The sequence below is a fragment of the Bombina bombina genome, chromosome 2 (assembly GCF_027579735.1).
Source record: "Bombina bombina isolate aBomBom1 chromosome 2, aBomBom1.pri, whole genome shotgun sequence".
Taxonomy (NCBI): domain Eukaryota; kingdom Metazoa; phylum Chordata; class Amphibia; order Anura; family Bombinatoridae; genus Bombina; species Bombina bombina.
In genome coordinates, this window is record NC_069500.1 from 62,627,503 (window position 1) to 62,650,920 (window position 23,418).

The 23,418-nt window shown below is 39.6% G+C and overlaps 1 protein-coding gene across 4 annotated transcripts in view; it reads right to left on the minus strand.

Annotated features, from left to right (window-relative positions):
• Positions 1-19,931, minus strand: part of PIAS2 (protein inhibitor of activated STAT 2) — a 167,955-nt gene extending 148,024 nt beyond the window's left edge. For all 4 annotated transcript variants that reach the window (XM_053701081.1, XM_053701083.1, XM_053701082.1 and 1 more), the window contains exons 1-2: positions 19,843-19,931; positions 3,748-4,219 (exon numbers count right to left, since the gene is read on the minus strand). In XM_053701081.1, coding sequence (XP_053557056.1) covers positions 3,748-4,219; positions 19,843-19,866 — 496 coding nt within the window. In that variant the 5' untranslated portion in view covers positions 19,867-19,931. The remainder of the gene's footprint in view (positions 1-3,747; positions 4,220-19,842) is intronic.
• Positions 19,932-23,418: the final 3,487 nt, after the last annotated feature.

Sequence of the window (23,418 nt, forward strand, 5' to 3'; positions counted from 1 at the left end):
TATGATCTGACACTTGTTGTGCCAAAGCCTCCAACCAAAAAGTGGAAGCTGCCGCAACATCAGCCAAAGAAATAGCAGGCCTAAGAAGATTACCTGAACATAAATAAGCTTTCCTTAGAAAGGATTCAATTTTCCTATCTAAAGGATCCTTAAAGGAAGTACTATCTGCCGTAGGAATAGTAGTACGTTTAGCGAGAGTAGAGATAGCCCCATCAACTTTAGGGATTTTGTCCCAAAACTCTAATCTGTCAGATGGCACAGGATACAATTTCTTAAACCTTTTAGAAGGAGTAAATGAATTACCCAGATTATTCCATTCCCTAGAAATTACTTCAGAAATAGCATCAGGGACAGGAAAAACTTCCGGAATAACTAAAGGAGGTTTAAAAACCGAATTTAAACGCTTAGTAGATTTAGTATCAAGAGGACTAGATTCCTCCATCTCTAATGCGATTAAAATTTCTTTAAGTAAAGAACAAATAAATTCCATTTTAAATAAATATGAAGATTTATCAGTGTCAATATCTGAGACAGAATCCTCTGAACCAGAAAAATCATCATCAGAAACAGACAAATCAGAATGATGATGTTCATTTAAAAATTCATCTGAAAAATGTGAAGTTTTAAAAGACCTTTTACGTTTACTGGAAGGAGGAATAACAGACATAGCCTTCCTAATAGATTTAGAAACAAAATCTCTTATATTAACAGGAACATCCTGAGTATTAGATGTTGATGGAACAGCAACAGGTAATGGAATATTACTAATGGAAATACTATCTGCATTAGCAAGCTTATCATGACATTCATCACAAACTACAGCCGGAGGAACAGTTACCACAAGTTTACAGTTTTTCCAGAAGTAGCTTCTGATCCAGGGTCAATCTGAGACAACATATAAAGCAAAATCTATCAAATTCCTTAAAAGACATTTTCAGGAATGGGAAAAAATGCCAATGAACAAGCCTCTAGCAACCAGAAGCAATGAAAAAAAGAGACTTAAATAATGTGAAAAAAAGGTGGAGACAATAATGACGCCCACATTTTTTAGCGCCAAAAAAAACGCCCACATTATTGGCGCCTAAATGCTTTTGGCGCCAAGAATGACGCCACATCCGGTGACACCGACATTTTTGGCGCGAAACGTCAAAAAATGACGCAAACACGAACAACTTCCGGCGACAAGTATGACGCCGGAAATGACAAAGAAATTTTTTGCGCCAAAAAAGTCCGCGCCAAGAATGACACAATAAAATGAAGCATTTTCAGCCCCCGCGAGCCTAACAGCCCACAGGGAAAAAAGTCAATTTTAAGGTAAGAAAAAATGATTTATTCATATGCATTATCCCAAATAATGAAACTGACTGTCTGAAATAAGGAATATTGATCATCCTGAATCAAGGCAAATAAATGTTTAAACACATATATTTAGAACTTTATATAAAAGTGCCCAACCATAGCTTAGAGTGTCACAAAAAATAAGACTTACTTACCCCAGGACACTCATCTACATGTAGTAGAAAGCCAAACCAGTACTGAAATGAGAATCAGCAGAGGTAATGGTATATAAGAGTATATCGTCGATCTGAAAAGGGAGGTAAGAGATGAATCTCTACGACCGATAACAGAGAACCTATGAAATAGATCCCGTAGAAGGAGACCATTGAATTCAAATAGGTAATACTCTCTTCACATCCCTCTGACATTCACTGCACACAGAGAGGAAAACCGGGCTCCAGCCTGCTGCGAAGCGCATATCAACGTAGAATCTAGCACAAACTTACTTCACCACCTCCACGGGAGGCAAAGTTTGTAAAACTGATTTGTGGGTGTGGTGAGGGGTGTATTTATAGGCATTTTGAGGTTTGGGAAACTTTGCCCCTCCTGTTAGGAATGTATATCCCATACGTCACTAGCTCATGGACTCTTGCTAATTACATGAAAGAATAGTATATTATTATAAATGTGTTGGTTATGCAAAACTGGGGAATGGGTAATAAAGGGATTATCTACCTTTTTAAACAACAAAAATTCTGGTGTTTACTGTCCCTTTAAAGTGAAAGTCAATGCTAGTGCTTGTGAAACGCTAGGATTGAACATGGAAACAAATAAAGGAGACTTTCATACATGAAGTATAAAATACTTCATGCAGAAAGCTCCTTTATTTGTTTCAAGCGTTCGCCATTCTGAGAGGTGATGTTTTGACCTCTTAGCCAATAGCCGTGTAGGAAATCTGGCTTGGCGCCCTTAGGAGCCGGGATTTCCGCACGGCTATTTGCTAAGAGGTGGAAATGTCACCTCTCTAGCAAAACAGTGTTCTGCAATCGGCTGCTTGAGAAGCTCAGAACGACGAACGCTTGAAACAAACAAAGGAGCTTTCTGCATGAAGTATTTTATACTTCATGAATTAAAGTCCCCTTTATTTGTTTCTATGATCAATCCTAGCGTTTTACAAACGCTAGGATTGACTTTCACTTTAAAGATGCTGCTAGTGAAGAAACACTTTGTAATGATACAGAAGCAGCAGAAAGAGTGCTTCTGGAATGAGAACTTCGGAGGGAAAAGCTACTTGCACTTTAATTATGGCCATCATCATTTAATTCCATAAAGTATTTTTTTTTAATGTCTTAAGGGCACCTCTGGCATGCGAGGATGTGTTTTGTCATCCTTATAGCATATGGAAAACAACATTTCTTCTCACAGTATTTGCAAATTGCAGCTTTGCTCTCAGCAGCAATTGCACTTTGGAAATGTTTCCAAACTCTAGATGTTGGTCTCACCATTTTACTGAAAAGAGAAAAAGAAACTAACAATTTACTGGAAAGACTTTAGGTAAACATTATGCTGTGATGGGGAGAACATTCATAGGAATCATTTAGCTAAAGGTTATAAAGATAAACTAATTTGTCAGACAAATGTAACCTCCTCTATCAATTAAGGCCTGAGAGGACAGAAACTATCATCTACTGTACACCAACAATCACCCACTGTACAAGATGGAGCCCACAAGCAAACTAAACTGAAGCCTTTCCTCTGCAGTGCCCCCTAGAGGCAGAAATGTTTATTTCTCTTATTTGAGAATTGCATTGAGAAGTACAGTGTATTTGCATTGTATTGCAGGATTTGCTTGTCTTCAGCTGAGAAAACATGCAAAGATTTGAGACTTTACACATTCTCTCAGAAGCCTTTCATTAGTTTGAATACCATATCATAGACATATTATTTATCATTGTAAAATAACATATTCCACACCCCATATTATTTTTTTAAATTTATCTGGAAAAAAAACAGCTTGGGAAAAAAACTGTTTTTCCCCCAATTTTTCCGGGGTTTTTTCAGGCCTTACCATCTCTAGCCAAGTCTAAAGAGTGAACAGCTTGTTTACTGTAAATGTCTTTGAAAAGGCAAACGCCACACACCACTTGCCTCATTTGCAGAAACAAATATGGGCTTTAGTCCGCAGCTGACAAAGCTAGCCACAATCATATTTGTTTTGCAGTTCTTTTCTGTTAAAGCCAATTAGGGAAATATTTGTAGCAGGCTTGGCCTTAAGACACTGTGGTGTGCACTTCGAGAAAATTAGGAAAGTCACAATTTGCATAGTAAAATTGCATGAAAAGGGGCAAAATAAATAATGGACGTACATTGCAAAGGTGTTTTACTATGCATAATTAAACCTTTCATATTAAAATCACAAGGTGTCCACTGTCCCTTTAAAGATCTGATGATTGATGAATATGTTCTTACCTAGACTGGTTGGTTTAATGAGAACATCGAGTACATCATAAAAAGGAAGACTTTTGAGGTGAACATCTGGATGTACAGGTGGAATTGGAGGTGACAACTGCTGAATGTCAAACTGAGGTTTGGTGTCCTGCAGTAAGACAGAGCCCAGAGGTGAGGCAGGAGAGTGAGGAGTAACAGAGGTTGATGGTAAGGTATGGACGCCGGCCACAGCTAAGTCTGAATCCACAGAAGAATTACTGTCCAAGTTGAAAACATTGGACCTGATAGACGATAAGCCTGGTACTCCATCCAATGTCCTAGGAAATCTCCTTCTGTAGAGTTCTTTGATTTTAATTTGTACAGCAGGACTGCAGCCATTTTTTAACAAATGGAGGGCTCTCATAAGAAGATCATGTTTGCGACCACTTTTATTTCGACCTGCAAACCCCAACAACACTTGAAGTTCTGAAACTCGAAAACTGGACACCATGTTCTGAAAAGAAACAAGATTTTTTTTTTCAAGGTACTAACAAGCACATTAAATATTTAAAAAAACAATCAAGAACCATATTTTGTGAAATAAAAATGATAATATATGATGATCTATGCTTAAAGAAACAATGAAAGGTAATGTTAAACAATATGTGAAATGTATTTACATGGTATTTCGGGGCTGGACTGACCTTACTTGGCGGGATCAGACTGATATACTTCAGGAAAGTTTTCTTCTGTGAAAAGCACACTGGTCTAAAAGAGGCTGCTTCCGGGTGGTAAATCGCCATAGAACAAGCCACTGAGCTGTTGTTCGTTCCTGGTAGAGCGCTTCTCTCTTTGTATGCAAATGTATTTATTTACCATTTAGGGTTACTACCATAGAGTCTCCAATATGATGATTTTTGGTGTGGTGGGTACTGCATAGCTTGATATAGACAACTAGTGTTGCACTGTCACAGTCAACATTCCTCATAACCAGACATCGTCAAACGTGGCCCTCCAGAGGGTTTGGAACTACATTTCCCGTGATGCTCAGCCAGCATATCAGCTGGCTGAACATCATGGGAAATGTAGTTCCAAAACCTCTGGAGGGCCAAGTTTGAGGATGTCTGCTCATAACTATCAGATTAAAAATTTTCTCTCTTGTCAAAGTTTCAATGTTTTGCAATCCCAGATGCAGAACTTTGTTTCACTTTCTGAGACAAAATTTTTTAAGTGAAAATTTTTGTTGGTGTACTGGAGAATAACGCAATTTTAAAAGTTTTATAATATATTGCAGCAGTTGAATATTGCATTGCAAATTAGCTGCAGACAAAACAAATAAATTGTAAAATGTCTCTTGAATAAATTTGTTTCCTTTTTTCTTAGTCTAACATAGAAATGAAGTAATACAAAAAGATGCATTGCTCATAAGAATGTCTTACATTCAGAAAAAAATGCATTTTCATCTTTTAAAGCCCAAGAAGAGGAGACAGCACTACTGGAATGAGCTGTAGTTCTCTCAGGAGGCTGCTGTCCAGCAGTCTCATAAGCAAAACGAATCATACTTCTCAACCAGAGGGAAAGAGAAGAAGTAGTAGTAGTCTTCTGACCCTTACGCTTTCCTGAGAAACAAACAGGTCTGAAGATATGCGAAAATCCTTAGTCGCCTGTAGGTAGAATTTTAAAGCACCCACAACATCCAAGTTGTGCAACAACTTTATAAGAAGAAGGAACAACAATTTCCGGATTAATATTTCTATCTGAAACCACTTAAGGAAGAAACCACAATTTAGTACGAAGAACCGCCTTATCCACATGAAAGATAAGGTAAGGCGAATCACACTGCAAAGCCGAGAGTTCCAAAACTCTCCGAGCAGAAGAGATAGCAATAAGAAACAAAACCTTTCAAGATAGCAACTTAATATCTATGGAATGCATAAGTTCAAACAGAGCCTGCTGCAAAACGTTAAGAACAAGATTAAGACTCCAAGGAGGAGAAACAGGGTTAAAAACAGGCCGGATTATGATCAAGGTCTGACAAAAAGATTGAACATCTGGCACATCCGCCAGACGCTTGTGTAACAAAATAGATAAAGCAGAAATCTGACCTTTCAGAGAACTGACTGACAACCCTTTTTACAGACCTTCCTAGAGAAAAGACAAAATTCTAGGAATCCTGACCATACTCCAAGAGTAGCCCTTAGATTCACAGCAATAAAGATATTTACGCCATACCCTATGGTAAATTTTTTCGAGTAACAGGCTTGCGAGCCAGGATCATGGTCTCAATGACCGACTCAAAAAATCCACGCTTAGACAGAACTAAGCGTTCAATCTCCAAGCAGTCAGCTTCAGAGAAACGAGATTTGGATGGAGGAACGGAACCTGGGTTAGAAGGTCCTTCCTCAGAGGCAACCTCCAAGGCGGCTGAGAAGACATCTTCACTAGGTCTGCATACCAGATCCGGTGAGACCCCAGAGGCAGAACTTTGTTTCATTTTCTGCAATGAGATTTTTTTAGTGAAAATTTTTCTGCAGGTTATTTTTAAATATAATTCAATTTTAAATTAGGCATTTACACTAAAGCACCAGTTCAATTGCAGTGTGTTGGTCAACTGGAGAATAATGTGATTTTAAAAGTTTTATAATATATTACAGCAGTTGAATATTAGATTGCAAATTAGCTGCAGACAAACATATCAATTGTAAAATGTATCTTGAATAAAAAAGATGCATTGCTCATAAGAATGTCTTACCTTCAGAAAAAACAGCTTTGCAGACTGGGAAAGACTAGGGGCAGGTTTGAAAAAAATCTGAGAACCATTCAACAATCTACTGCTATGCAGCTCTTCTGCATATTTGACTGTTCACTTCAAACAGCACTTTGCTGTGGATGCTCTGTGTTAAGGAAAACTTACACAGTGCAGCCAGAGCAAAGCTCTGTTTGAAGAGAACAGCCTGATGTGGAGCAGCGCTGCAAAGTTAAAGCAGTAACAGTTCCTGCATGTGTTCTGTTCTTTCTGCAGACATGCTGCATTTTCTGCGATTACATCTCAGTTCACTGCATGTTCTGCCTTGGGGTGTGAGACCATGCAGGAGCTATTAGAATTACTGATGCTCTCTCTTGTTTGATATGAGCAATAACTCGTGGAAGGAGCGCAAACGGAGGAAACAGGTATGCTAGACCGAAATCCCAAGGAACCGCCAGAGCATCTATCAGAGCAGCCTGAGGATCTCTTGACCTTGAACCGTACCTTGGAAGCTTGGTGTTGTGCCGAGACGCCATCAGATCCAACTCCGGCACCCCCCATTTGAGGGTTAACCTGGAGAACACCTCCGGATGGCTAAGGACAATTGAGGCCAAGCCATCAGAGCATTGTAAATCACTCTCAACTCCAAGATGTTTATGGGGAGAGCAGACTCCTCCCAAGTCAATAGTCCCTGCGCCTTTAACGAGTCCCAGACTGCTCCCCAGCCTAGCAGGCTGGCGTCCGTGGTCACAATCACCCAGTTAGGTCTCCCGGAAGCATGTGCCCTGAGACAGATGGTCCTGAGAAAGCCACCACGGGAGAGAGTCTCTTGTCGGCTGATCTAGATCTATCCTCTGAGACAGATCTGAATTGTTTCCGTTCTATTGTCTGAGCATGCATAATTGCAGAGCTCTCAAATGGAATTGAGCAAAGGGAATGATGTCCATTGAAGCGACCATCAGACCAATTACCTACATACATTGAGCCACTAATGGCCGAACAGTAGACTGAAGAGAGAGGCAAGAGGAGAAGATTTTGAATTTTCTGACCTCTGTCAGAAAAATTTTCATAGATAGGGATCATAATAGATAGTACCTAAGAAAACCACCCTTGTAGCTAGAACAAGGGAACCCTTTTCCAGATTCACTTTTCAACAGTGGGAACGTAGAAAAGACAACAAAATCACTGTATGAGATTGTTGGAAAGATGGCGCCTGAACCAATATGTCGTCCAGGTATGGCGCCACTGCAATGCCCCAAGACCTGATCACTGCCAAGAGAGCCCTCAGAACCGTCGAGAAAATTCTGGGAGCAGTGGCAAGGCAAAACGGAAGAGCCAGAGTGTTGGTCTAGAAAGGCAAATCCCTGGAATTTATGATGATCCCTGTGGATGGGAACATGAAGATACGCATCCTTCAGGTCTATGGTCATCATGAACTGACCCTCTTTGATTAAAGGAAGGTCTAAAATGGGTCGAAAAGTTCCCTCTTTTTCGGGAACGAAGGACAGATTTGAATAGAATCCTAGACCCTGTTGCCTTACTGAAACAATCACTCCCAGGGAGGAAAGGTCCTGAACGCAGTTCAAGAATGCCTCTCTTTACCTGGTCTGCAGATAATCTTGAGAGGTGAAATCTGCCCCTGGGAGGGAAAGTTTTGAATTCTATTTTGTAACCCTGAGATACCATGTCCACAGCCCAAGGATCTGGGACATATCGTTTACACGCTTGACAAAACAGGGAAAGTCTAGCCCCCACTTGATCCGAACCCGGACCGGGTTGATTGTTTCCCCTAATTCCAAGACTGACTGGGCTTCCAAGAAGACTTAGACTGCTCCTGCTTGGAAGAGGGAGAGGAAGACTTTTGATCTTTGAAGTTACGAAAGACCCTATTCTGAGGGTACCACAGTCTGCAAACTTTTCTCCCAAAAGCTGCTTCAGCCGAAGCAAAAACATCAAACTTGTAAAATTTTGAAAAAGTATGTAAGGAGGACCAGGTAGCCGCCTTACGAATCTGATCCATAGAGGCCTTGTTCTTAAAGGCACAAGAGTAAGCCACTGCTCTAGTGGAATGAGCCGTTATCCTCTCAGGAGGATGATGTCCCGCTGTCTTGTAAGCTAAGCAGATGACACTCCTTAACCAATAAGATAGGAAAGTTGAAGTAGCCTTCTGTCCCTTACGCTTCCCCGAATAGACAACAAAGAGGAAGATTGTCTAAACTCCTTAGTAGCCTGAAGATAGAACTTCAAGGCGCGATCCATATCCAAATTGTGAAGTAAGCGTTCCTTCAATGAAGAAGGATTAGGACACAAGGAAGGAACCCCAATCTCCTGATTGATGCTGCGATCTGACACAACCTTAGGATGAAAACCTAATTTAGTACGTAAAACTGCCTTATCTGCATGAAAAATCAGTTAAGGGGGCTCACATTGCAAAGCAGAGATCTCAGGAACTCTGCACACAGAGGCAATAGTCAATAAAAAGAGAACCTTCCAAGATAACAATTTAAATGTCAACTGAATGCAGCGGCTCAAACGGAAACTGTTGCAAAACCCGAAGAACAAGATTTAGGCTCTCAGAGAAACCTCTCTTGGTTAAGACTAAGCGTTCAATCTCCACGCAGTCAGCCTAAGAGAATCCAGATTTTGATGAACAAATGGACCTTGTATCAGCAGGTCTCTGCAACAAAGTAACTTCCACGGAGGAGATCCCCACTAGATCCGCGAACTACGTCCTTCGCGGCCACAATGGAGCACTCAGGATTACTGATACCCGCTCCTACTTGATGCGGGCCACCACTCGAGAAAGAAGCGGTAATGGAGGAAAAAGATACATGAGTTTGAACATCCAGGGCACTGCTAGTGCATCTATTAGATCTGCTTGAAGATCCCTCGACCCATACCTGGGTAGCTTGGTATTGAGACGGGACACTATGAGATCTATCTCCGGCGTCCCCCACTTGCTGCATATCTCTGCAAGCACCTCGGGATGGAGAGACTATTCCCCTCGATGGAAGGATTGCCTGCTGGGAAAATCCGCCTCCCAGTAGTCCACACCCAGAATGTGGATCGCTGACAGCGAACAGCTTTGGGCCTCCGCCCACTCCAGAATCTGAGATACTTCCTTCATCGCCAAGGAACTTTTTGTTCCCCCTGATGGTTGATGTAAACCACCAAGGGTATATTGTCTGATTGGAATTTTATAAACTGGGACGAACCCAGAATTCGCCATGCCTTCTGTAGGCCATTAAGTTTGCCCATAGTTCCAAAATATTGATCAGGAGGGAGGACTCCTCCTGAGTCCACAACCGCTGTGCCTTCCTGACACCCCAAAAAGCTCCCCATCAGGATAGACTTGCGTCCGTAGTCACAATCTCCCAGAATTGTCTTAAGAAGCATGTCTCTCGGGACAGATGATCTGGATAGAGCCACCAAGAGAGCGATTCTCTCGACCAGCTGTCTAATACAATCTGTTGAGACAGATCTGAATGATCGCCGTTCCACTGGCTTAGCATGCACAGTTGTAAAGGTTTGAGACGGAACCTGGCAAAAGAAATTATGTCCATGAGACCAATCAACTTAATACACTGAGCCACAGAGGGACTCAAGTAGGTCCGGAGGGCAAAACATACCGAAGTTAGCTTGCAACATCTCTTATATCTATATACATCTTGTATCCCTGAGATACCACCTCCAGGACTCACGGATCCTGTACGTCCTAGAACCAGGTGTCTGAAAAAAGAGACAGTCTGCCCCCTACACGATCCAATCCCGGAACGGGGGCCACCCCTTCATACCGATTTGTTCTCAGCTGGCTTCTTATTCTGCTTGGATTTATTCGAGGACTGAGCCTGCTCCCAAGTACTCTTGGGTTGCTCGGGCTTGGAGGAAGATTGTTGTCGTTGGGATTTGTCAGAACGAAAATTAGAAGAAGATTGTCGTCTCTTAGACTTGTTCTTCTTATCTTGCGGTAGGAAGGCACCCTTGCCTCCGGTAACCGTAGAAATAATGGAGTCCAGGCCTGGACCAAATAAAATCTTTCCCTTGAAGGGAAGAGAAAGGAGTCTGTACTTAGAAGTCATATCCGCAGACCAAGACTTCAACCAGAGCGCCCAGCGGGCTAGGACCGCAAAACCAGAGGCCTTTGAATTTAAGCGAATAATTTGCATGTTCCCATCACAGATAAAATAATTAGCAATTCTCAGAGCTTTAATTCTGTCTTGAATATCGAGGGGAGACTCCACCTCAATGAGCTCTGACAAAGAGTCACACCAGTAGGTAGCCGCTCCGGCAACAGCGGCAACTGGAGCCACCAGTTGAAACAAAAATCCCGTATGTAGAAACATCTTTCTCAGAAAGGTTTCCATTTTCTTATCCATCGGCTCTCTGAACGAAGAACTATCCTCAAGAGGTATAATAGTACGTTTAGCAAGCGAAGAGATAGCACCATCCACCTTAGGAATTGAGCCCCACAAATCCAGTTGAGAGTCCGGGACCAGGAACAACTTTTTATAAGTAGACGAGGGGAAAAAGGAAGAACCAACTCTTTTCCATTCATTCTTAAAAATGTTTGCCATCTTAACCGGTACAGGAAAAGTCAAGGGAACTTTCCTGTCTTCATAAACTCTGTCTAATTTAGGTATCATAGGTTGTTCAGGCAGGGCGGCCTCTGGAACCTCTAACGTAGACAGAGCCTCCTTTAATAAAAAATGCAAGTGCTCAATTTTAAATCTAAAGGACGGTTCCTCCACAGCAGAAGGCTTAGACGCTAAGGACTCCGACCCAGAAAGTTCACCCTCTGAAGCTACAGAGGTTAACTCAACGGATAACTTGGACATAATAGCTAAATCCAATTAAATATTTAGATGACTCCGGGTCAGGAGAGCTATGTTTAACCTTTCTCTTGCGTTTGTTAGAGCGAGGTAATGCACTGAGGGCCGCAGACACCGCTGTTTGTAACTGTGCGGCAAAGTCTGCAGGAAGAAGGCCCCCTCCGGATGGAGGATTAGATGTGCTACAGGGAACTGCATGAGGAGTGGACCTAATATGTCTTTCCACCACTCCCTTTTATTTCTCATCTACTCAGAAGGATTCAGAGGGAAACAGCAACATTTGTGGCAGTTAATCCATTTTGGCCTTGCAGACCATGGTTCCCCCTGCTACTGGATCTTTCAGTGGAACCTCCATGGCTCCTTCCACAATCTCCGGACATGTTGTTCCAGGGTCCAATTCTACATCCGGCACCTCAACGCTTATACCTGACGGTATGGTTGCTGAGATCACAAGATATAGACAACTGAATATGTCAGATTCAGTTATTCAAACTTTACTACAGGCTAGAAAGAAGGTTACCTCTTCAGCCTATTACAGAGTATGGAATACATTTTCAGCATGGATGATTCAGCACAATGCTTCTACTGCCAATACAAAATTACATCACTTATTGGATTTTCTACAAGGAGGATTCTTAAAGGGTCTTTACGCTAGGACATTGAAGGTTCAGGTGTATGCTATCTCGGCCACAGAGACCATTGGTCCATCAATTCTTTCAGGCCTTGGCTCATATACAACCTTCTACAAAATCTATCATTCCAACATGGGACCTTCCTTTGGTCTTGGAAGCTTTAATAGAAATACCTTTGAACCCATTAGAGAGATCTCTCTCTGGTTTCTCAGATTAAAGATCATCTTTCTGATTGCAGTTACATCTGCAAGAAGAGTCTCTGAATTACAAGCCTTATCTGTCAAGGAACCTTTTCTGGCTTTTCATAAAGACAAAGTTGTTTTGCGCACAGTTCCTGAGTTTTTAATAAAGGTAGTCTCTGCTTTTCATAAATCACAGGACACTGTGTTACCATATTTTTGTCCAGAGATGCAAGACTCTGCAGGGAAGCCATTATACCGACTTGATGTGGTACGTTGTCTTCACGCATATGTTTCTAGGACAAAGTCTATTCGGAAAACAGATTGTTTGTTTGTGGTACCAAGGGGTCTACGACAAGGTCAAGCGCCTGCAAAATCCACTTTGGCAAGTTGGATAGTTCAAACCATCTCTCGAGTCTATAAACAAAAGAATCAACCAGTTCCAGTTGGGTTTAAGGCACATTCTACACTGGCAGTGTCAAAATCATGGGCTTTGCAAACAGATGCTTCACCTATGGAGATATGTCAAGCGGCAGTCTGGAGTTCTTCACATCCTTTTGTTTCACATTACAAGTTGGATGTGCGACAGTCTTCTACAACAAAATTTGGACAAAAAGTCTTATCGTCTGTGGTTTCCTAATAAACTTCTTATGCAGCAATTTTATTTGTTTGGCTTATTTTTATATCCCACCTATTTATATTGCTTTATTTTCTTCTCACTGGTAAGCATTACCAAGGAGGGCCAATATAACTAGAAATGAACAAACAAATATAAGCAATTTTTATATCTTGGCTCATATCCCTAGGTAATGCTTACCAGGTTTGTTATATTTACACTTTTTTGAGTCACTAGCTCCTACTGAGCATGTGCAAGAATTCACAGACTATACGTATATGCATTTGTGATTGGCTGATTGCTATCACATGGTACAGGGGGAGTGGAAATATACATAACTTTAAATTTTGTTAGAAAGAAATCTACTAATTTGAAATTCAGAGTAAATGCTATTGTATTGTCTTGTTATTGTGCATTTGTTGATTATGCAAATCTACTGTGTTTACTGGTCCTTTAATTAAAGTTTTAAACATGAAAAAAGTAGTGACTGCATTTATATAGGCTTTTAATAGCAGATAAGGTAATTAGTTGATAATTGCATAGTGAGATGAAGATATACCAACCCACACTCCTGAATTGTCTATAGTTAATTTATTTCCTTTTTCGTTATGCCTACCAATTTTGGATCAGTTTTAAGACAAGCCAATAACAATATAAGATATATGATACTTCATACCATATACTATTGTATACAAGACATTTGTATCCCCTTTCTGTTATTTACTGCTTGATAGCAGCACTGTAGAAATAGTGGACAGTACCCATTTATAAACTGCCTTAAAAGGCACCTTGGTCATCTTGAAGTCTTACCTTAGATTAAGCTGCAAATAGCCAACTGCACCCCTTTCTATATCCCACAGCAAGAATGGTAAAAAAAAGTTATATTGTTTCTGGCCATTTTGAAATGGCTGCCAAACTCCGCCCACTGATAACATCACAATCTGGGCTGCATCTAGGCACTTTGCTGAACAGCATTGACCGTCTGTTGAATCCAACTAGTGAGCCTTTTGTGATTGGAAGCCATGTGCAGACCAGACTGTGATGTCATCAGTGGATGGAGCTTGACAGGCATTTCAATCAAAGTGGCCAGAAACAATATTCAATTCAACATAACTTTTTTACCGTTCCTGCTGCATGATATAGAAAGGAGGTGCAGGAGGCTATTTACAGCTTAATCTAAGGTAAATACTTTTAAGATGACTTATTTTTTCAAATGTGCTTTGTTCTCCTGATATCCCTTGTTAAAAAAAAAAGAATATGCACATATCCTACACTAGAGGTAGCTAGTTGCTGATTGGTGCCTGCACACATTTGTCTGTTGTGATTGGCTAACTAGGCGTGTTCAGCTAGCTGCCAGCAGTACAATGGTGTTCCTTCAGCAAAGGATAACAAGATCATGAAGCAAATTAAATAATAGAAATGTTCTATCCAAATCATGAAATAAAATTTTGGGGATTCCAGTCCCTTTAAGCTCAAATCTTTTTTTTTTCTTTTTAAATCATTACTTGAATTCATGAGGAAGGGAAAATGCTGGAAAAATAAACAAAAATGTTCTAGATGAAAAATTCATGGATAGTTTTGGCCTTCACTTGCTTTAAATAAAAGTTATTGAAATTAGCCTATTTGACTGTAGTTTAAAAAAAACTGACCGCAGTATAAAACTGATGTATAAAATAAATATTATAGGGACATGTATTTTTAACACTATAATGGCCCTTTAAACTGCCGGGCACAACCACAATAGCATGTTCCTGCAGCTATTTTAAAAAAACATTGCCCTATTTTAATCCTTTAAAGAGACATGAAACCTATTTTTCTTTTTTCATTATTCAGATACAAAACACAATTTAAAAAGTTTCCAATTTACTTCTATATCAAATTTACTTTGTTTTCATGTTATTCTTTTTTGAAGACATATCTAGATAGGTAGTGTGCACATGACTGAAAGCACTACATGACAGGAAATAGTGCTGCCATCTAGTGCTCTTGCTAATGTATAACATTAGTACTACATGACAGGAAATAGTGCTGCCATCTAGTGCTCTTGCTAATGTATAACATTAGTACTACATAACAGGAAAAAGTGCTGCCATCTAGTGCTCTTGCTAATATAACATTAGTACTACATGACAGGAAATAGTGCTGCCATCTAGTGCTCTTGCTAATATAACATTAGTACTACATGACAGGAAATAGTGCTGCCCTCTAGTGCTCTTGCTAATGTATAACATTAGTACTACATGACAGGAAACAGTGCTGCCCTCTAGTGCTCTTGCTAATGTATAACATTAGTACTACATGACAGGAAATAGTGCTGCCATCTAGTGCTCTTGATAATGTATAACATTAGCACTACATGAGAGGAAATAGTGCTGCCATGTAGTGCTCTTGCTAATGTATAACATTAGTACTACATGACAGGAAATAGTGCTGCCATCTAGTGCTCTTGCTAATGTATAACATTAGCACTGCATGACAGGAAATAGTGCTGCCATCTAGTGCTCTTGCTAATGTATAAAATTAGTACTGAATGACAGGAAATAGTGCTGCCATCTAGTGCTCTTGCTAATGTATAACATTAGTACTACATAACAGGAAAAAGTGCTGCCATCTAGTGCTCTTGCTAATATAACATTAGTACTACATGACAGGAAATAGTGCTGCCATCTAGTGCTCTTGCTAATATAAAATTAGTACTACATGACAGGAAATAGTGCTGCCCTCTAGTGCTCTTGCTAATGTATAACATTAGTACTACATGACAGGAAACAGTGCTGCCCTCTAGTGCTCTTGCTAATGTATAACATTAGTACTACATGACAGGAAATAGTGCTGCCATCTAGTGCTCTTGATAATGTATAACATTAGCACTACATGAGAGGAAATAGTGCTGCCATGTAGTGCTCTTGCTAATGTATAACATTAGTACTACATGACAGGAAATAGTGCTGCCATCTAGTGCTCTTGCTAATGTATAACATTAGCACTGCATGACAGGAAATAGTGCTGCCATCTAGTGCTCTTGCTAATGTATAAAATTAGTACTGAATGACAGGAAATAGTGCTGCCATCTAGTGCTCTTGCTAGTGTATAACATTAATACTACATGACAGGAAATAGTGCTGCCATCTAGTTCTCCTGCTAATGTATAACATTAATACTACATGACAGGAAATAGTGCTGCCATCTAGTGCTCTTGCTAATGTATAACATTAGTACTACATAACAGGAAATAGTGCTGCCATCTAGTGCTCTTGCTAATGTATAACATTAGTACTACATGACAGGAAATAGTGCTGCCATCTAGTGCTCTCGCTAATGTATAACATTAGCACTACATGACAGGAAATAGTGCTGCCATCTAGTGCTCTCGCTAATGTATAACATTAGCACTACATGACAGTAAATAGTGCTGCCATCTAGTGCTCTCGCTAATGTATAACATTAGCACTACATGACAGTAAATAGTGCTGCCATCTAGTGCTCTTGCTAATGTATAAGATTAGCACTACATGACAGGAAATAGTGCTGCCCTCTAGTGCTCTTGCTAATGTATAACATTAGTACTACATGACCGGAAATAGTGCTGCCATCTAGTGCTCTTGCTAATGTATAACGTTAGTACTACATTACAGGAAATAGTGCTGCCATCTAGTGCTCTTGCTAATGTATAACATTAGTACTGCATGACAGGAAATAGTGCTGCCATCTAGTGATCTTGCTAATGTATGATATTAGTACTACATGACAGGAAATAGTGCTGCCATCTAGTGTTCTTGCTAATGTATAACATTAGTACTACATGACAGGAAATAGTGCTGCCATCTAGTGCTCTTGCTAATGTATAACATTAGTACTATATGACAGGAAATAGTGCTGACATCTAGTGCTCTTGCTAATGTATAACATTGCTGCAAATAGTCCTCTTTGGTCGAAAAGCAGTAAGGTAAGTTCAGTAGTGTGCACGTGTCTGCAGCACTATGTGGCAGCAGTTTTGTAAAAATATTATACATTAGCAAGAGCACTAGATGGCAGCGCTATTTCCTGTCATGTAATGATCCAGACATGTGCACGCTACCTATCTAGATATCTCTTCAACAAAGATTAAAGAAAAATTTTGGGTGTCATGTCCATTTAAATCAGCAGGCCAGATAGCAATGATTGTCATTGGCTGACTACCAAATCCATCACCAGGGGAACAGGCAGAATGTGATGTATGTAAGAAAAAATATAAAAAAATAATAAGCATTTTCTAAAACAGAAAAAAATATATTTATTTCAAAAGTACCAACTATCGTAAAGGTTCACAAGTAGTGAACCTGTCCACCTGCCATGCCTGTTTAATGCCACCTGCCGCTCTGGCGCAATCAATTGCACTAGAGCAGGGTATGTCAATCACCCCGAACAAGCGAGTGCCACGGTAACTGATCTCGCCACTTCTGAGGTGCCAGAGAGGAAAAAAGAAGAAGAAGCAGTTTTTGCTTCTTAAATATGTGGCAACAGGCTCACTTATGCAAAGCTGCTCCACATAGCCGGCAAAGCTGAGAATTTATACCACAGTATGCTTTACACGCCTGGGAGGAAGAGTGGTTGATGTTGACAATGCAGAGAGCTGAGCTTTCAGTAAACATCATCACATGTTAAGTAAAATGTAATGCAATACTCGCAGAGGTTCATAGTAACATCCAGATAAAATCTAAGAAAGTTGTTTAACCCAGCACTTCTTTCAAACTGAGATCTTAGGCATATCCCATGAGATCTGCTTCAGATCAGCTGATCAATAAGTTCCCTGACCCACTAACACTCAAAAGAGATATTTATATTCTCGCACCTTGCAAACTGAATTTTCTGATTAAAAAAACTTTTTTAAATTTCTGCTAGACAAAAAGAATGTCTGTCCCCTTGTTATGTTTATTATTAAGTGTATTATGTAAAGAGCTTTGTGATGATTATGAAGACTACAGTAATTTTACCCAATCAGCTCCAAGTACTGAAGTACTGTTTGATTGATAACTCGTAGGACCCCTGCTCTGAATACAGCATAACATATTGGACACAGTTAAATACTATTTTTATTAAATTATTTAGACCTATTTTTCCCCAAACAACTATATTAATATATATGTATAGTAATCAACTTAAAACTGTTCCACATATATAAATAATTTACATAATTAAAGGAAAATTATAGTAAAACAATGACTTGCTCTAATATGTTAGGAGCATGCAATTTTTTAGACTAGCGACCCTTTAAAGGGACATTATGCACTCATTTTTTCTTTGCATAAATGTTTTGTAGATGATCTATTTATATAGCCCATAAAGTTTTTTTTTTTTAAATAAATGTATAGTTTTGCTTATTTTTAAATAACATTGCTCTGATTTTCAGACTCCTAACCAAGCCCCAAAGTTTTATGTGAATACAGTCAGCTACCTTCTCCAGCTTGCTCCTGTTTGTGTAAAGGGTCTTTTCATATGCAAAAGAAGGGGGAGGGGGGAGTGTCTTATTTGCCACTTGCAGTGGGCTTTCCAGCTACCTTTTCAACAGAGCCAAACTGACAGCTTCTAAGTAAGTTTTTAAACAGTTTTATACTGGATTTTTATATCAGTATCTGTGCATCTTATTCTTTATAGTAGTGTCTATTACATGCAGTTATATGAAAATGAGTGTATACTGTCCCTTTAATGTTCCCACAAAGTTATTAAATACATAGTAGAAATACTGCTCTGGATCTGCAGGACCCTGCTGGTTCCGAACGAAAACTGATGCTGATCCAATCAATGGGCACTAGTCATGAGACTCAGCTGTGTAACTAGCTAAGCTGATTGGATTCAAAGCAGTACTTTTACTATGTGTTTGATACCTTTTGCAGGTATTAAAGGGTCATTAAAAGTAAAAAATGACATGCTCTAATCTGTTAGAGCGTGTAATTTTAAGACTATCGAACCTAGATTATTGTAGGTTTAACCCCCACAAATGGGATAAACAGACAGAAGTACTGCTTGTGACTCACAAAGAACTGCCGGCCCTGATCAGTATTTCTACTGGGTGTTTGAATTAATTAGAGCATGTCATTTTTTGACTATAATGGTCCTCTAAGCATGTAACGTTCCAGGTGGCACACAAGGCCAAAACATTACCAATCAATTCTGTTGCAATAAATGTCAATCTCACAATGAAAAAACTTTGCAAAATAGCCAGTGACAATTTAGCACCTGAATGCCAGTGGTGTATCAATGATAGAAGGGCATCTACCAACTCTGCCACAGATTTCTCTTATGCTGCCAAGGTTATTTATTATTATAAAGTCCTTATTTCTAACAATACTTCATATAAGCCCAATATATATATATTTTTTTTTAATCTAGTTTTTGTTTATGCCAACATAATTTTTGGGACGGGGGGGGGGGGGCTGGGCTTTTAAAATTCTTATTAACTGACAATTCTTCAATATGAGCAGGGTAATATTCCAAGACATCCACTGTAGCTCATATATTTGGCTGTAATTGCTGTAACGGGTTACAGAGGTTTAGACTGAGACAGGTTAACAGAAAAGACACAAGATCATATCTGGAACCACAGTCAGGCTCTGGTATATAACAAAATTAATTTACATATTTATAATTTAATTATAAAAGTACAGTCAGCCCCAATGCTGTTAGTCTGTTACTATTCTAGAACGATCTATGACACTAGACAACATTCAGACAGTCTAGCTGGTCATTTTAAATTGTACTTATAATGAAATACAGAACATTTCATTGCTGCTATTACTAAATTTTTAAAATCTACAGTAACAGTTCTAGTTCTTCTGTTATTGGACAAGTTACATAATGATATCAATTTAACTAGTATTCTCATAATTACAATAAAATCACATTGATTTGTGGGCTACCATTTACAGAATTATGTGTGTATTGTCTACAGTTCTTTAAAATATTTACGTTTTGCATTATTTGGGGATTAAATGTGACACTAACTCTCAGGGATGACAGGTCTCATAATAAACACCTGCGTGTTAGGGTGTGTTAGTGTCACTGCCCTGAGGGGCCCAGCCACCACCATGACTTCTCATATCTAGCCCCACTCTGCCTGTCACACCACCCCCCCTTCCTCTTTCCCCCCCACTCTCACCCGCAGCTCCTCGGTATCCGCCATCTTGTCGAGGCACCATTCTGCACCCGGTGGGGGGAGTGTCACGTGACGGGGCGCCAGTGAGTGGGGGTGGGGAATTGGAGGAGGGGCAAATAAAAATGCACGCGCAGCGCGTTCACTGAGTCAGATCACCTGGTGAAGTGGGCGGTGCACATCGAAAGAGGAGGCGGGGACAGCGAACCTGAACGCGCAGCGCGTACACACGCACACCTTGGAGGAGGAGTGATGAACGTAAATGGAAGAGGGCTCTATGCCAAATGATGCGCGCATTGCGCGTTCGCGACTCAGAAAAACAGACGAAGACCGATTGCGAATGCGAACTTGTTCTCACAACACATGCAGTGAAAATCCGCGTACTGCAATATGAATGACGTTATTGAAAAAACACGATGATAACCTACTTTTTTCGTAAAGATATTTATGTTTGTAATTGCAGTTTTATTCATTGAGTTTGTAGTTTTAGTTGCAGAACATATTTAAAGGAAACAAATTATGAAACACGTAAGAGAAACCGAGGCCAACGCCAGACATGTCTGAAGCGACGACGCAACGTCATATATAAGTCTTCCCAAATGTTCTTCTTTTTTTGTGGAGTAGAATGTCCGTTTTCTGTCATATATTAATATTTAGTACAAAATCTAGAATCTAAGTCGATGCTAAAGGATCATTATTATTTTTTTCAAATTTGTTTCAGTGGTTACTTTTTACTTTAAAGGTAAGGAGCATATATACATGTGCCCTATGCACCCTCGTTCAAACACTGCTTATTTAGAGTGCCAGCCATGAAATTAATATGATGGGGCACATTTATCATTCTCTGGAGAGGCAAGCTGCAAGTAGTGAACCTGTCCCCATGGTATCGTACCTAGTGGGCGGAGTTTACGCTCTGTATTTATACCAGTACAAGAGAGGACTGCAGACTGAATGGTCAATGACTCCAGAAACCGCAATCTCCCATTGCTGGTCACAAAATACAAAAAGGATACTACATGTAACAGTTACCTCCTTGTGTGTGTATCCTTATTTTTACATGTTTGTGGTATAAATATTTTGTTTTTAAAGCGCATAAGTGCGGCAGTATCCTTTTTGTATATTGCCTGTATTTATAGCCAAGAACAGGCCTTCTAAATCATCCCATTCGGATCAGTCCACAGTGATTTTAATCTGCAACCTCTGATGGGCCAGAGAGGTTTTAGGAAGCAGCAGTTTAATTTGTTGCTTCACAAATAGCGGCTGTAGGTTGGCATGAGCCAATAATTCCATTTGCATTGTAATAAATCTGCCTGTTTGTGGGTGCACAAGGCATCCAGACTTATTGTCGGAATGCCCTATACACAATACAAGGTGTCACCAAAGCATAAACAATTTCAATTTGGACTATATTGTCTTGTTAAGGACTTTGAAAGTGTTGTTTAAATATCTTTAGAGAGTGTACAAACATACCTGACATCAGGGAATAAGGGCCTTAAGGCACATTATAAAATGCCCAGTTTAACTGATTTATGACATTTTTGGTAAAAACAAAATATTTTTTTTTATATTTACTTATACAGTACAGACAAAAAGTTTATAGTATTATTGTATGTGTCCATGGGTGTGTTCTGTAACTCTCATCCTGGGCATTTTAAGCAAAATGAAAAAAAATACCAGTTTACCAAGTAGAACTAACCAGTGATGAGTTTCACTCTTTCAGGGGTAACAGACAAAAGCCCCAAAGTTCCAGATGTTCAATTAGGTATGACTCCCTCTTTCTGGCAGATACCGTTTTCTCATAAAAACAAAAAAAAAGAAGAGATCAAGGGTTAGTGACGGCTACTTACGGCATCGAGCTAAGATATGAAAATTTCAAAATGTATGATTTAATTTAGTTTTTTCTTGGCTCACCCTATTAGTGTTCACTATGGAAGGACTACCAGCAGTAAATATAAAAACAACCAGAACATGAAAAATTTCATATGTAGCTCCTCAGACGAAATATATCCAGCTATTGTAGAAAAAAACTGTAGCACAGCTGAATATGTGTCTTTATTGCCCAATAAGCTGAGATGAAACAAGCAACTCATTGTGAAATCGTAACATTAATTGATGTATATTCTGTAAATGCCCTTTGGGGATACCAAATTATCAGTCTGCCTGAAGTCTTTAGTTCTGACAAGACAAATACAAAGTATATAATTGCATCCACTTTGTTAGCTTCTTTTCAGAACAAACCAAAGGGAAGGCAAATGTATTTAGGGACATGAAGCATCAGCCTCCAGTCTAGCCAAGATAATAGGTGGAAGGAAAAGATAATCAGAGCTTCTAAGTCCAAAGGTAGGTCCCGTGAAGGCATTACAGGGACAGTAATTACCTTGAGATATGAGAATGTTTAGTTATACATAATTAAACTTCGCAATATATTTTCATTATTTTGCCCCTTTTCATGTAATTTTGTTCTGAACATTGAGCAATTTCTAATTCTCAGCGTTTGAAATTATCATTTGTATTAAGCTGCAAAATTCTGTAGCACTGGGGAAAAATGTAACGGTGTGCAATGACAAATATTTTTAGTAAGATACAAATGCATAACAGACTAGACAAAAGTAGTACAGGAGGGGGATCCTGCTCCAAATAGCTTACTGCCTGATGGAGCTGGGTAAAGAGTTGCAGAGGTCGGGAACAGCACATGAGAAGTCTTGTAGAAGAAAGGGAAGTAGAAATAATAGCAGTGGAGAGACGTAAGAGGTTGATTGAAGAGGGAGGGTCGGAGAGTATGTGGATATGAGTGAGGAAATATAGTTAGGAGTGAGTACTGTATAGGTTAGGGTTAATAACTTGAATAGGGGTTGCCAGTGTAGGGACTGGCAGAGCTGGACATCTGATGTAGATCAGCGACCTTAGGTGGATGAGTCTAGCTAAGGCATTGATAATAGTTTGTAGGGGAATGCCATTTAGGAGTAGATTGCAGTAGTCAATATGTGACAAAATTAGTATTTTTTGTAGTTTCTTGACTAAGGAAAGGAATAATTCTGGAAATGTTGCAAAGGTGCACACGGCAGGATTAAATAAAGCACTTGTATATGTAAAGTGAATATAAATTCAATCAATTGGAATACCAAGACAGCAGACATGGCATGAGGTGTTGAGAATAGAGTCTACAACGATACATGATTTCAGGTGTGGGATTTCTAGGAGAGGGGGAATACGAAGCAGCTCAGTTATAGACAGATTGAGTTGGAGGTAGTGTGGAAACATCCAAGAGGAAAATGCAGGAGACAGTTGGTAATCTGGTTGAATAAAGTATAGATATCAGAGAAGAAAGATAGATTTGGATATCATCAGCAAATAAGTGATACTGGAACACAAAGGAGGATATACATTTTCCAAGGGATGATTTATAGATAGAAAAGGTAAGGGACCCCAGACAGAGCTGTGTTGTACTCCTACTGAGAGAGGCAAAGAACGAATCAGAGGATATGCTGTTAAAGGAAACTGTAAACAAGTGGTGTAAGAGAGAGAAATTAAACCAGAAGAGGGCTGTGTCTAAGAAGCCAAAATAATGTAGAATTTGCAAAA